The sequence below is a fragment of the Pteropus vampyrus genome, unplaced genomic scaffold (genome assembly GCF_000151845.1).
Source record: "Pteropus vampyrus isolate Shadow unplaced genomic scaffold, Pvam_2.0 Scaffold554, whole genome shotgun sequence".
NCBI lineage: Eukaryota > Metazoa > Chordata > Mammalia > Chiroptera > Pteropodidae > Pteropus > Pteropus vampyrus.
The window spans coordinates 98,551-113,120 of record NW_011889335.1 but is presented as its reverse complement, the minus strand read 5'-3'; the positions used below and the strand labels follow the sequence as shown (position 1 = coordinate 113,120).

The 14,570-nt window shown below is 49.8% G+C and overlaps 1 protein-coding gene across 10 annotated transcripts in view; it reads right to left on the bottom strand.

Annotated features, from left to right (window-relative positions):
- Positions 1 to 1,509: 1,509 nt before the first annotated feature.
- The window catches only part of LOC105308180 (cold shock domain-containing protein 4-like), a 23,990-nt gene continuing 10,929 nt past the window's right edge, over positions 1,510 to 14,570 (bottom strand). For 5 of the 10 annotated variants that reach the window (XR_002777963.1, XR_002777958.1, XR_002777962.1 and 2 more), the window contains exons 2-6: positions 12,481 to 12,654; positions 12,287 to 12,373; positions 7,411 to 8,563; positions 2,614 to 2,737; positions 1,510 to 2,267 (exon numbers count right to left, since the gene is read on the bottom strand). Coding sequence is in view for 2 of the 10 variants with exons in the window: in XM_023525402.1 (XP_023381170.1) it covers positions 2,238 to 2,267; positions 12,287 to 12,373; positions 12,481 to 12,654 (291 nt within the window). In the remaining 8 variants the exon portion in view is untranslated. Of the gene's footprint in view, positions 2,268 to 2,613; positions 2,738 to 7,410; positions 8,564 to 10,668; positions 11,416 to 12,286; positions 12,374 to 12,480; positions 12,655 to 14,570 lie in introns of those variants that run through there. The other 5 variants (XR_002777959.1, XR_002777957.1, XR_897280.2 and 2 more) reach the window with 5 other exon arrangements.

Sequence of the window (14,570 nt, the reverse complement as noted above, 5' to 3'; positions counted from 1 at the left end):
GCCCCCACCCTACTAGTACAGTGAGGACAATTCTCTCAGAGGGTGTTCTGAGGCTTTAATAATTAAGCACAATGCTGACATATGCTGCTCAGTAAAGAGCAGCGGCCTTCCCTTCACATTTGGGGCAAAAATGCGCTATTGAGTTTTAAATAGCAAATTTTCAGGAAATAATCTGGTATGACAGTTATAATCAGAAAAAATAATGGAAAAAGGATTGCCTGGGATCTGAGTTTAAAGTGCAAGACTTACACTCACGAAACAAAAACCAAAAAATAAAATGGGAGCTGTTTGACACAGTGAAAGGTGTTTATCACGGTAAAATGCTTCACGTCTCCAGGTAATGAATCTACTGCTCCTCCTGCAATTAATCAGTAAATTTAGCACAAATCCAACTGCTGCTATGCGGGTTTTATTTCCCTAATCTGACACCGTGTCCTAAGGTTGATCCAGAAGAACGAGAATGGGAGGAGACCGGGCAAATTCTGAGAGGGGGCAGCGGAGACAGAGAAGGAGCAGCTCCCCGAGCGCACACGCCCGGCACGCGCTTGCTCGCTCCCCTGCACACGTGTTCAGTTTCGATGACGAAGCCACACATGTGCACGTGCGCACACACGCAGTGCCACAGCCGCCAGGCGAGCGACACGCGTCAAGGAACAGAAAGACTGCAGAGGTGACACCCACGGCGCGGGTGGGGTTCACAGTCCGGCAGAGGCGGGGTTAGAACAACCAGTTAATGTTCGGGAGAAAAGTAAAGTTAGGGACATTGCCCTCTATGCCTCCCTCAAATCTGTAGCTAGAAAAAAGTTTAAATGTTAAAAATAAAATCACGATCATGCAAAAATGTAGATATATGAGTTACATGTCAATTCGTATAAGGCACACAATCCTGATGAGAGGAAGGCCTTTCTTGAATGATTCTAAGGCTAGAAACCAGCAGGAAAGAGGCCAACGGATATGTCTATGTGCGGTTAAAAATTTCTGTCATTAAAGATCATTGAAAAGAAAGTGAAAATTATAAGTTGGGAAAAATATGTGAAGCATGAGAGAAAAATGGAATTAACACCCTTAATATATAAACAGCTCTTAAAAATAAATTAAAAAAAGACATACGCCCCAAAAGAAAAATGGGCAAAGATGGGAATTTTACAAAAAAATATGCACATGGCCCAAAATCTGTCAGAAATGTAATGCTGTACACACAACTTAAAACAACAAAGTCAGTAGCAAAGATCAGAATGGCAAGGATCGAAAGGAACTTTGGCCAAAAAAAATCAAAAGTGAATCTGATCAAGTTTCTGGATCAACTACCAATTTTTAGGAAATGCAGAGGTAAGAGGGGCGGGTGGAACGTGGGGGACGCCATGAGCGAGACTCGACGGACAAACTGGCTTCCTGAAAACACACGGCAAGGGGACAGGACGGGAACGGGGAGACTGGCCAGGTCGACCGGTCAGGTACATGGACCTCACCTGGGCCCCGATCCAAGTAAGTCGTAAAAACAAAACAAAATACAAGCAATCATTTATGAAACTGATGAAGCACGTACAAATGTGATCACACACTAGAGATTTCATAATACAAAAAATTTTTGTAACTTTGGTTTGAGGAACGATAATCGTATTGTGATTATGCTCTTAAAATGTCTCTTTGGGACAGCGCAGGGGACGTGATGTCGGTCTCCACAGTTAGACGCCACAGCGAAAACCCAGGGGAAGAGGAAAAACTTCATTTTAATATCAAACGGGTCTTGTGTCTGGTAATGTCAGTGAGAAAATCACACGGAACAGAATGGATACTAGCTTTTAGTCAAATTCAGTTGAAGATCATAGAGCATTTTAAGTACAAAAATAAGTCTTTTCGCTAGAAAAGAATCCATAGGCAGCCCTGGATAACCCACAAGACCACGGGAAGGGGAACAGTGGGGCGACATCTGGGTATGGCTCCAAAAGGCCCAGGGGTCTCAACCTCCAGGAAGTCCGACACCACGTCTTTTAAACTTTTCAGCAATGCGACTGATCCCCTTCTCAGCCAAGACGCAGCGGGAGGCGGTGCGGGGGGTGCCAGCACCCTGCAGGCTCCGCAAGGGGCTGGGACCTCCTGGCTCGAGCGCGGAGGATGCTGGGTTACCTGAACGAGGGGACGGGTGGACGCCCACGGCCATCGTGAGAGATGGACATTCGCCGTCAAATGGAGGTTTGAAACCAAAGTTGAAATCCTCCTTGACCAACATGCATCTTCTAACGACTCTCGGTGTGGTTAAAATGTCCCTGGAATGACAAAACAGCACACGTGGGAGTCACTTTCCGTCGGCTGGATCCGGCCACCGTGGCCGAGCGCTCACCGACACAGCCCTGCGCCTCAGGTGGCTGGGCACCCCTGTGAGTGAGGCTGCTCCCTGGGGCCAGCGCGGTTACGGGGTGCACGGGGCACGCTCGCTCCCCCAGCGCCCCAGCGACGCGGGCTCCGCAGTAAGGTAACCTCACGGTTTCCTGGTGCGCGTCACAGCTGTTCACACTATATTGTAGTCTATGAAGTGTGCGATGATGGCATTATGTCTAGAAAATAATGCATACACCGTAATTAAAAAATGCTTTATTGATAAAAACTGCTAACCATTATCTGAGCCTTCGGCGGGTCATCATCTTTTGCTAGTGGAGCGTCTGGCCTTCCATTTGTTAAAAACAAACGCAACGTCTGCGAAGCATCATAAAGCTAAGAGCAATACAATGAGGTATGCCTGCAAATATAAAAACGTTATAATTAAGACATTTAAAGCACTTCCTCTAGCGGCTATTACATAGAATGTTCTCAATAAATGTTATTTCTTTTCTTGGCTATGAGCGAAAAAATGAAAATACCGTCCAGATGCTATGAAACGGAACTTAGTGGTGATGATAACTCCTGAACCGGGATTCAGCACAGGAGCAGCGCGGCGGCGCCTCTCGGGGGTAGGATGTGGAAGGTCAGGGTTTCCGCACCATCCCCAGGGCCTGCTGCCTGCCCCGCCTCCGCCCCGTGTCCTGGAGCAGGCCGCGAGACTCCTCACCCTCACCCACAGAAATAACTACGGGAGCCAGATGGCTGATGCAGAAGGTGGCCAGACGCTGTGCCACCGTGAAATGAGAGGTCTCGTCCAGAATTTAGAAACCCTTTGTCACAGTTGGCCATTATACTGGAGAAGAACAGCGTGGCTCCGTGACCCACTGGCAGAGGCCACCAGGGCAGCCCCGCTCCCCATGACTGCACCATGGTGGCTGGGCATCCTGGGCCAGCTGAGGCCAGGAAGGGCAGGGTGGGCCAGCGGCGGGGAGAACAGAGTCCACTTGACGACAGCGCCCCTCTCCCGGAAGGTAGGTGCTGCCCTGTGACACGCGACCTAACAGGAGGGCCTCAGGCCTCACTGACAGCATGGGAAGCGGCCCCCAAGCTCATCTCAGCTCAGGGGCCCACTCCATATGGGTGACTCATTCAGGTGACGGGAACGATCCTGCAGGGCCAAGTCGACCCACTGAGGGGCAGGGGAAGGCCTGACACAGGGAGCGGTGTCCCAGGACGAGGGCGCCCCGGGCTGTGAGAACAGCATGAGGCCGGAGTGTTCCTGGGCCGGAGAAGCCGTCCGTCCGTGACGATGGCGCACATGGGGGGAACTGGGGGACCTGTCTGTGGAGTCGGGCTGTGTCCCGCCTGTGGAAGGCCCTGCCAGCATGATTAGTCGGGGCTGCATGTCCTCACGGGGCCTGTGCTTCCCACAGCCTCGGACGCACATGCGTGACAGGTGCCTCTTTCCCGGAGGGCATTTTACGCACGCGACAGCAGGGTCTCCAATAGCCTGACGCACGCCGAGTCTCCAGAGTGGGGAATAGGTGCGTTTCTCAAATGCTTTCCTCACAAGACCCTCGGCAGCAGGACCCTGGGGTGGGGGTTGCAGAGGCGAGTCGGGAGGCTCCCAGCCACTCCCGTCACCGAGGGGCCCCTGTCTCCTCGCGGGCCCCTCTCTGCGCACAGCCCGACGCTTCCTCTCTCTCTCCCTGTGATGATTCCCTCGAAGATGCTGACTGCAACTCGCGAGCCTTTCCGAAACGCCCCATTCACTAAAAACGTCCTGCCTGAGCTCTCCTTCGCCCGTCTGGGGGGCTGGCAGGAACGGTGAGGCACACGGGTACACATCGCACTCGCCGAGCAAGCGTCAAAAACCACAGAATCCTGACAGGAGAGAGAGGAGACACCTCAGGACAGGGTCCCCGATAAGCTCGACAGCTGACGTCTCATCGGAAAGACGGGGTCGGGAGGCGGTGAGATGACCCCGTTGGACAGACCATCGATCGAGAATTCTACAGCCAACAAAGCCAGCCTTCGAAACTGGGAGATCAGGCCTCCCCAGAGAAACAAAGGGACAGACCCTGTCCCTGGCAGGTCTGCCCTCCAGGAGGTACCAAAGAGGCTCTTCGGGTTGGAATTAAAGACCAGACAGCAACTCAAATCCACATGAAGAAACAAAACGATGTGACTGGGATTTTTTTCTAATTAATTATTACCAATGAATGAGGTTCTCTTTTCACATTCCGTTTTATGCTCAACGGCCTCGATGAATATTAGGTCTAGGAGTTTTACCTGTATATTTCTCGGATTTTCTACGTAGATAATTATATAATCTGGAAGTAATTTAGTTTTTTTCCCCAATTCTACACCTATTGTTGCTTTATTCTTATTGTGTCAGCTAGTACACTAGGACACTAAGCAGAAGTGGTGACAGCAAGCGGACTTGTCTTTTCTTCATCAACAGAAACGCTTCCACTAAGTATGATATCCCCTAACCCTTGTCAATCCTGACATTTCCGGTTTGCTAGGCTTTTGTCACGAATGGGATTTGCAGGTGACTGAACACGGTTTCTACATCTACTAAGATGATCCTTTGTTCTTTCTCTTTTGATGGGAAGAAGCCATCCGGGTGTTCCTTCGTGTAGGATTTATCTTTAACCTGTAAAACCACCTGGGATGGTCCAGCTGTGTCCCACACAGGCAGCCCACGTGCACGCACAGGTGCGGTCCCTTTAGTATTTCGAAGATGTTCCTCCAAGGACTTCTAGTGGCGACTATTACTGATAAGCGGCCTGTTGCCAGTTAAATGGCTGCTCCTTCGTGGATGATCGGTCACTGCTCTCCGGCAGCTCTTCAGTCTGTTTCACTACAATGGACGTGTGGCTGCACGGCGCCCGGGACGCACCACAGTGCCCCAGGCACACGAAAACGTGCAGACAGCAGTATAAGCAACAGTTACGACCAGCACACGGCTTAAGAGGTAAAACATGAGCTGGAAGTGACAGGCCCTCTCTCCCTCAGCAGACGAAAGCCTCGCCCTGAACTGGACGCTTATCGCTCTCAGGAATGCTAGCCTTTCATTTCACGGGCATCAATATTTCACTTTTAAGACTGCGCCTGGATGGGATGGTTCTATACATATCCTTATGTAGTTTTTTTAAGTCGATTCATTTTCATTGCCGTGTATAATATTCCATTGAATAAATGTACCCCATTTACGTATCCATTCTCCTATTAATGGGCAACCTATTTCGGTTGATCCTGGGTCTGCGAAGCACACCATGCCGCAGCGATTACTTTGCACACGTTTCCTTGGACACCTGTTGGGTATACACCTGGGACTGAAACACCTAGGTCACAGGGAACACCCGCCATCACCATTACGAGGTACTTGCCCTCCCCGTCACTGCGCAGCGGACACGCCTCCAACGAAGTGGACGGACCCCAGCTCTGCGCCCTCGCCCACACTATCAGCGGATGTTTGACTTTTGCTAATTTGGTTCTTTAATTTGCACGCCTTTAATTACCTTGAGGTTAAACATCTGCTTGTATTTACTGACTAATTGGGTTTCCTCTTCGCTTGCCAATTCATATGCTCTGCCCATTTATCTGTTACTCTCTATTCTGTGTGTTGTAAATGCCTTCCCTGCTTTATGACACATTCTTAGATAGCAATAGCGAAAGGACATTCCGACATGCAACACCTTGATGCGCACAAATGTATGAAAATAAACCCATGGGTTTATCACATTTATAAATCCAGCTTACTTCATAAGTATATTCGCCCATATTCTCTACCAAAAGGTTTAACTTGATTTTTTAATTTGCTAAAGGTTCTTAACCTTTCCCTACCCCCCACGATTGATTTTCATGTAAAGTAGAGATCTAAGTTTTATTTTTCCTCATATATGGATAGCCAATTGTCCTACCACAAATTAAATAGTACCTTCTTCTCAACTGACCCATATTATCTTCTCTATAACATATCAAGCCGCCATATGCAGGTTTAAAGTCCTTGATTTTACTTACTGGTCTATTTGTCTATTCCTGGGCCAATAAAACATCGTCTTAATTATCAGGGCTTTGTAATATATCTTGACATCTGACAGGTGATCTTCCTCACTTTGTTTTTTTGCTTCAAAATTGTTTGGTTTTCTTCAATTCTAGGAAATTCTCAGCCATTCTCTTTTCAAAAGGAATTCTTCTCAAATCTTTTCATCCTATTTTCTTCTTCTAAATTCTTTCCTTCTGGATTTCCTCATGGACCTTGTCATTCTTTCCTCTATGACTCTTAGTCACACTTTCAGAGTTTCCATCTTTTTATCTCTCTTGCTGTATTTTGGACAATTTCCCCAGATCTATCTTCTAATTCACAAATTCTGTCTTTAATTGCGTCTAACTTTTTTTAACTTCGATAACAATATCGTTCACTTTTAAAAGTTCTTTCAACTTTCCAATTACTTTTTTCATACTGTCCTCTTCCTGCATTATGGCTTTATTTCTTCTTTAGTCACTTTTAAAAATTAAAATACTTACCTCTACAGTGAACTTCAGTTTCTTTTTATTACTTCAGGTTCTTGGAGGTTTGTATTCTGTTTGTTGTAGTTCCTGATCCCCGCCCCCCGCCCCCCCCGCCGCCACCAAACCACGGTGACTTGTTTATGTGTTTTTTTCCTTGTATCTCACCCCCGGTGTAGCTGTTCTGTCTCTGAGTCCTGTGGGCTCTGGGTGGCAGAAGCCCACAGGACAATGCTGCCTTTGCCACTACCCAAGACCTTAAGGACTTCAATAGTGGCATCTACTTTTATGTTAATGCTTTGGCTTTTGGTTCTTATACCACTGAGACAATAAAATTGGAGCCCACACCCACGTTCGGCCTGGTATTTTAACTTCTCCCCTTTTAAAGTAGAGCAGACTTTCAGGCTCTGAACTTTATGCAAGGGGCCAAATTCTAGCTGCCAGACTCCCACGGCCTAAGTCACACCCGTCTCTGAACATCAATCCAGGGCCAAATCCAACAAAGGCCAAGACCCGAGGACAGCCGCCCGGATGCGCTGTAGCTACTGCTCTGTTTGCTCTCTCTCCACTTACGAGCGCAGCTGTGTATTTCATGCTGCCATCTGATGTCGTCTGAAGCACTGGGGGTGGGGGGGGCACCGCATCGGCTCCGTCTAACATGCTCGTAAGACGTCTAAACTGTACTTTTCTTAAAGTGCCAACTTTTCTTCCATTTCGCCGTCCCGTCACAGTCTAACATCTGCATTCCTAGAGAAAGAAATTTGTTTTGTTCTCATCATCTGAAGGCTCCATTCCTTCAGAGCCTGGAAATGATCAAAATGAATTAACATTTTTAAATAACTCTATTTTTCTGGTATCCACATATGAGAAACGTTTCCTGTCAGAAGCTCAATGTGAAGATTTTGTCAGCAAGCCTGTTCAAACTCATCAATCTGAGGATCCACAGTCGGCTGCACTGACCCAGCCAAACTCTCCTGCTGGCCAGTTTATTCTTCCAGTTTAAACAGTCCGGCCCTGGGTCCTGGCCCAGAGGCTCTCACTGTGTCTGGGGATGACATTCATGAAGACCTGCAATCTCCTCGCTGCACTTCTAAGGGGTGTCAGGGCAGGTCGCTGCCCCCAGCGCGGGGGAGCGATGCTGGCACACTGGCTGTCAACACACACGCCGCCAAGAAGAGCAGGAGAGGCCGCAGCCCAGCCGCCTATCAACCATGGTGCCCAGCAGGCCGATCGCTTAACCCCCATGGACCTCGTTTCCCTTATCTGTGAATCGATGGGGCGAGGCCGATGAACTCCAGGTTCCCTGACAAACCGAGGGGAAAACGCACTCAGCACAACGGGATCTGTGCAGACGATCGATGAAGCCCGCTGAGCCCTCCATGGCTGCGTCTTCTCCTCTCGGGACGTAAGAGAGAAGAGCGGACGAGAAACCGGCTGTGGCTGAAGCGGGACCCAAAGAGCGAACCACTGCGCGTCGCTCTCTCGTAATCTACGTCAAGGCACTGCAGGCTCTTCCTTGGCCTTTGTCCTTGGCTTGACACCTGGGCCTCATGGATCGAGCACAGGCAGGACCGCTGCCGCCGCTGCAGGTGCTACACATGCATGAAGCCATCGCCAACGAGACAGGCGAATGGAACACAGCATCCGGAGACGAAAGGGGTGCAAAGAAAAATATGTGTCCATTTAGAACCTGAATGATGACCATTCGGGGCTCCCTCTGCCGTCCCTACAGGGGAAAAGGGAGGAAAGGTGAAGCCAGCGGCGGGCTCGGGCCCAGCGCCCCTCCCCGGCCGCCCGCGCTGCTCCTGCGGTGCCCGCTGGTCTTCGCCACCCCACCCCGCTGCCAGGCGACAGAGTCGCGGCCACCAGGTGAGCAAGACAGAGGCTTATGCAGACTGCTCACTTCGCATCTGCCCTCAGCTCTAAGGAACAGGCCCGCGCCCAAGACCGGTCTGCTGGGAGGTGCGGGCGGAGCTGGTCTACATCACCAAGAAGAGTCGCCTTCTCCCTGTTGGCTTTCAGGTGGCAATGCTCTACCGGTTTGGGTAATAACACCCAATAAAGCGGGTGAAAGAAAGCAAACGGACGCCGGCGACAGGCGACAGCAAAGGCCCGTGTAACACACGGCTGGGCCCGGCTCTGCCAGCACCCACAGCGGAACCCGAGCCTGGGGGTGGGCGACCAAGACCAGAGTCCTGCGCCGAGGACAGCGTTCTCTCTTTTTTCCGTTCGTTGGCTGATTAGCCCAGGGAGGGTCCAGGGAACAGGAACCGACCGAGGTATTCCCAACGGAGGGACGCTGACGCGACCCCGCTGCACAAGCAGTGAGAGAGGAGAGAAGCCACGCGCAAGCGGGGGGTGGCCCAACGCCCCGCGGCCGGAGGGCAAAGGGAGCCCCGGCACCCACTAGCAAGTGCTGGGCCCGCAGGGCCACCCCTGCGGGAGCTGTGACCCTGGAGGGAGGACAGAAGGGAAGCGAGGAAAGCGGGGTGCTCGGCTTCCTGCCCAGCGTCTCCACGAGACAGAGCAGGGGACACACGGCTGGGGACGGAACTGAGGGAAAGTGGCTGTCTGCCCGTCATGTGGGCCCACTCATCCCCGAGGCGGCCCCTTCCCTGGGGAGCTAGTGTGTCAGAGAGCAGGTACCACAGGGAACCCACGGTGCCGAGGGGACAGCACCTGCCCCACCACACCCTAAACCTGCTCTCCCTCTAGTTTTCCGTCTCACAATGCCACCCCCTTTTCACGTGTCCTTTTTATCCTGGAGACCCTCATTAGGCTTCATTTGACGGCTCTGAATATGCAAAGAACGGGAGGATTCCCTTGTCACGCTGGGACCCCACGGGCTGAGCTGGCCGACAGAGGATGCCTGCTCCCAGGTCATGGCCCAGCTCTGCGACGCCCTGGGGAAGGCCAGGCAGCCTGCCAGTGACGGCGGCCACTGGCGCTGCTCCCGGACTGGGAGCGCGGGATGGCGCGCAGCAGACGGCAGCCGGGCCCGGGCGGACACCCCGAATGACGACGCCACGTTCTGTCCGTGACATAAGCAGGTGGCTCGGGACTAGGAGGAGGTGCCCTCAACGACAACCGGTACTACGAGCCGAGCCTTGTGGCAGCCACAAGAAGAAACCAAGGGGGCAGCTACTGCCGTAGTGATGGCTGCAGCCAGCGCCAGAGCAGCCACCGACGTGCCAGCTGGGGACACGAGTGTGAGACCGTCCGAGGAGAAGCGCCTGCCTGCGTGAGAAGGCAAGACCTTGCACTGGCGGAAGTGACTCACGATGAAAAGAAACGAAAGCTCAGGACAGAAGGACAATGGGAACAGACGACTGAGACAGCCACCCCGGCTTCAGAGCAGAGCTGACAGGACCGGCTGATGGCGACTGGGGCGGGACGCACACCGGGAGTCAGGGTGTGGAGGCCCCTGGGGAGTCACACACGGGCCGGCTTCCTACGAGGGACTCCCCACCAGCCATCCGAGTCGCCGCCCGGGTCATCCATGGGGCTGGGCGAGGGCGCGCTCTGCGCACAGGGCCGCGTGTTTGATGAAGCCGTCGAGGCCGGAGCCACTGCCCACCGGAGATGTGTGTTCAGCGCTTCTCCCTGGGACCCCGCGTCGCTAAAAATACTGTTTGCTTCTTGTTTAACACTGAACTTTCAATGCTCCGGAATACAAAAATGGTGTCTATTATTTTAAAAGCTTAGGAGTGAAACTAGCCGCATTATTAGAAAAAGATATGTGCAGCTAGAGTCTGTTCAAATACCAAGAGGCGTGACTTCAAATTCACATTTCAATCTTTGTTGACATAAGACTTCTAGAAATAGCGGCTGTAAATATTAAATCACCCACGCCGCGGTGAAATTTTATTGAGAATAACTACAAATAAAGAGAAACTGATTTTTTAAAGTCGGTTTCTGAAATTTAGATGAAAAAGAATATCGAGCATTAACAAAAAAATGATATATTTACATATCAATGTAGGTTTCCTGTTCATAGATTCATTTCCTATGAAACGTAAGAGGTGAGCTTGGGGAGTTACAAAGGAAGGTAAAACCCTAATCAAATAGGTACTGTTGTTCAAACAGAACATTAGCCAAAATGATCCAATCAGTCGCTTGAGCCAAATTTTTTTCCCTTTCAGCCATTCATGCCAGAACACACGCTCTCGGAGCGCTAGGAATTCACGTTTCATTCCCAGGGTCTGCCGACAGGTGCGGGGTTTGAAAGGCACATTCCACTGACACCGTGAGAGAGCCAGGAGTCGCCGGCATCAGCGCAATGCGCCCAGCACGGGGTCGTGTTTCTCAGGGCGCAACTATCTACTCGCTTTGCAGGGGGTGTTTGGCAGTCACGTGAGGCAGCCTAAGCACAGTAAGTTCAAGTTTCTGGGTCTCTGACTTCCCCACTGTGCAGAGATCCTCCTGAAGATGGGGCACAAAAGGTAGAAAAGCACACCTCTGAGGAGGGGCTTGACGCGAGGCTTTCTTCTCATACTTGGCTAATGACGTCAGAGAATCAGGCTTCCACGGGTGACAACTGACACAGTTTCAGTTCTCGGTTTGAAACAAGCTCATTGCCTATCATTATAAAACACGGTAGCTTGCAATGTGTCAACCGGAGCTCTCCCTAATTTACTGACGCAATCTTGTGGTTATCAAAAACACAGCAATACATTTCTCTAAAAATCTGTAGGGAGCAACAGCAGAAACACACACGCGCACGCGTGCACACGCACACACGCGCACGCGTGCACACGCACACGCACACACGCTCCTGGTTTCTGTGTGGAAATTAAATACAATTCTACTTTATTGCAGTATTAAGATTCCAAATTTTAAATTTAAGAAAAACCCAAGAATTACAGAGGTTATCAAAGATATATTAACTTGTTCTTAAATAAGCTCAAAATTAATAAGGAAGGTATTATTATGCTAATGTACACTTCCTGACAGTCTGCCTGACACAGCAGACTGACAATCTGACTCTGGCCCTGTTAGACCTCTCGTTACTTTGAATTAATGGTGTGAATACTGCGTTTCTCCGGAAGAGTGTGGTTTCTGGGAAGTTTACGGAAACATGAAAGAAAAGCTTAAATAGAGATAATAAAACACAACGTGGGCTCTACTTGGATAACTAAATGAGGGTGGGTCTTTTCTCCCAGATGTCCTCAAAAGACCTCTGTTCACCCTATCCCTTGGCCCGTTCCCCTCCCTGAACCGTGCTTTGAGAAAGAATTGTCAATGTATTTTCAAATTTCTCTTCCTAACTTGAAGCAGAAACACATTAGTCCGCACCCCGGCAGAAAGCTAAGAAGCGCTTACATCAATCTGCACCTATTCATCTACCTTCCTCATTCCTTGGAAACGTAACTGCCACTTTTATCGACTTCGCTTCATGCGCCTGACACTTAAGAGCACGTCTCTGGGCCAGGCGGGAAGCTGCACTTACTGATTCACCCGCAGCGCATCTCCGGCAGGCCCGGCCGCCGCTGCCGCCGCTCCCGCCGCTGCCACCGCTGCCGCCGCTCCCAGGCGCCTGTTCAACAAATCACAGCCACAGAGGCATCAGCACAGCGGACACTTACGCCTTCCCTTAAAACAGTCACACGGGTCCCCAGCTGTTTGGCAGGGACAGGAACCTACCCCAGCGCTCCGTGGCCCCTGGTTGGCGTCTGGCCTGCCCACAGGGAGACGGCCTCCGGGCTGTGCCTCCGGGCCTGGGCTGCCCCAGCTGGCCCATGTCGTGGGGCCGCTGGCCGTCACCTGGGGTCGGCCCCAGTCCTGCGCGGCTGCATCGGGGCTCCTGCGTGCCCGCTTCTGGAACAAACGAAATTTCACTTGAGACGGCCTCCTAAAATGCACATCTCTGATTAAACCTGCTTTCGGAAAACTTCGGCGGCACATGCAGACCCCCGTGGGGCTGGGGCAGTTTATAGGACACTGGAGGGGACCACTTTAAACTTTATCTTCAGGAATAACCGCCATCCATTAAACTTAACCTCATTACTTCCTGCACTGTCTGATACTTACTTAAGCTTTATAGATTTAAAATAGTCATTTTAACAATTTTGGCCAACACTTTCGTAATAAACTATTATGACTGGTTTATTGATATTGAAAGTGTACAAAACCTATACATTTTGTTCAAGGAACTAGTGATACGCTTCGTCACGTTTTTGCCGCGTGGTAAGTTATAACATTTCCTCTTCCTGAACCCAAGAGCAAACTCACCTACTTCGAGAGCCGCACGCCCGGCCCGGCCCGGCCCACTCAGCTTCTGCTCCCCCAGGGACTGAAGAGGGCACACTACGAAGCAACCCTCCAATGCTAGAGAGACAAATGACTCCAAGTTCCAAGACTATGTATTTTGAGGAGTGACATCGTTTTCACCAACATTGATTTGGGGTAGGGGACCCTGGCCGAGGGCCGGGGAGTCTGCCCTGCACTCAGCACCAGCAGTGGTCTCCCGGTCCCTGGGCCCACCGCAGGCGGTGCTGGACAGCTCCCGCCGCAGGCGGAAAACACACCGGCTACACCAGTGCCCGCCGCTCCTTCGGTTACTTGCAAACCAGCCTCATGATTTGTGCCAAATTTTTTTATCATCTATACTATTACTTATTTATTTAATATTTTCTAAATTGACTCCTCTTTATATAATGGATTTATTCACTATAGAAACTTTATATCATGGGTTTAGACTGCTAGTTTTATTATTCTCTAACATGCTTTAAAACAGATACTTAAAGATTAAAAGGAAAAATATTGAACTCTGAGCCCCTTAAGTTTAGAATAATTTCTTAAGCTAAGAGCTTGACCTCCAGGTGGCTGAATACAAGGGCGGCTAAGCAGTTACCTACCTCCCCAGAGTTCTTCCCAAATGATACGAAACTACAGAAAGAGAAACTTTAGAAATTCTGCATCGAACCATACCCTGGGCAAAACTTAAAGACAGAGAATGCCAAATTCTGAAAATAAGGCTAGTAAAACTAGAAACACCACCGAATCCGAGTGTGCGCCAAATAACACAACCACCACCCGATGAAGCAAAGACCACAGCGATGCAAGGAGACACAGAAACACACGAACCACGGGAGATTTAACACACCATTCTCGGCACACGGCAGAGGATCCAGAAATTAAGGAAACAGAAGGTCTAAACACTATCGATCAAGATAGTTCTTGAACTTGATACCCTGATAACAGAGAAGACACATTCTTCTTAAGAACCTATGGCACATTCACAACCAATCATGTATTAGGTCACAAAGAAAACATCTACAATTTCCATAAGGTAGAAATACCGCAAACAACACTTTCTGACAACAATGCAATAAAACTACACATTATTAACAAAGACGGAAAACGGAAAGGCACTTCCACTCGGAGACTTTAACCCCTCCATTTATTGACTCTTAGGTGAAAGAGCAAATACAAACTAAATACAGAACCTGAAAGAAATAATTACAAGAGAAACACTATAGGTCAGAATCTACAGAATGCATTTTAAGCAGCAATTAGAGAAAAGGACACTGTACTATTTTATCAATAAAAATGAAATAAAATTAATGAATTAATAGATCTCGGCTCATAAAAACTAGAAAAAGAACAAGAGAGTAACCCAAAAGAAAACACAAGGAAGAAAACAATGGATAGAAAAGCTGATTAATGAGGCAGAGGTTCTTCTGCCAAAAAATGGTAGATCCAACTAATCTGCATCCTAGTTTTTCTTTTTT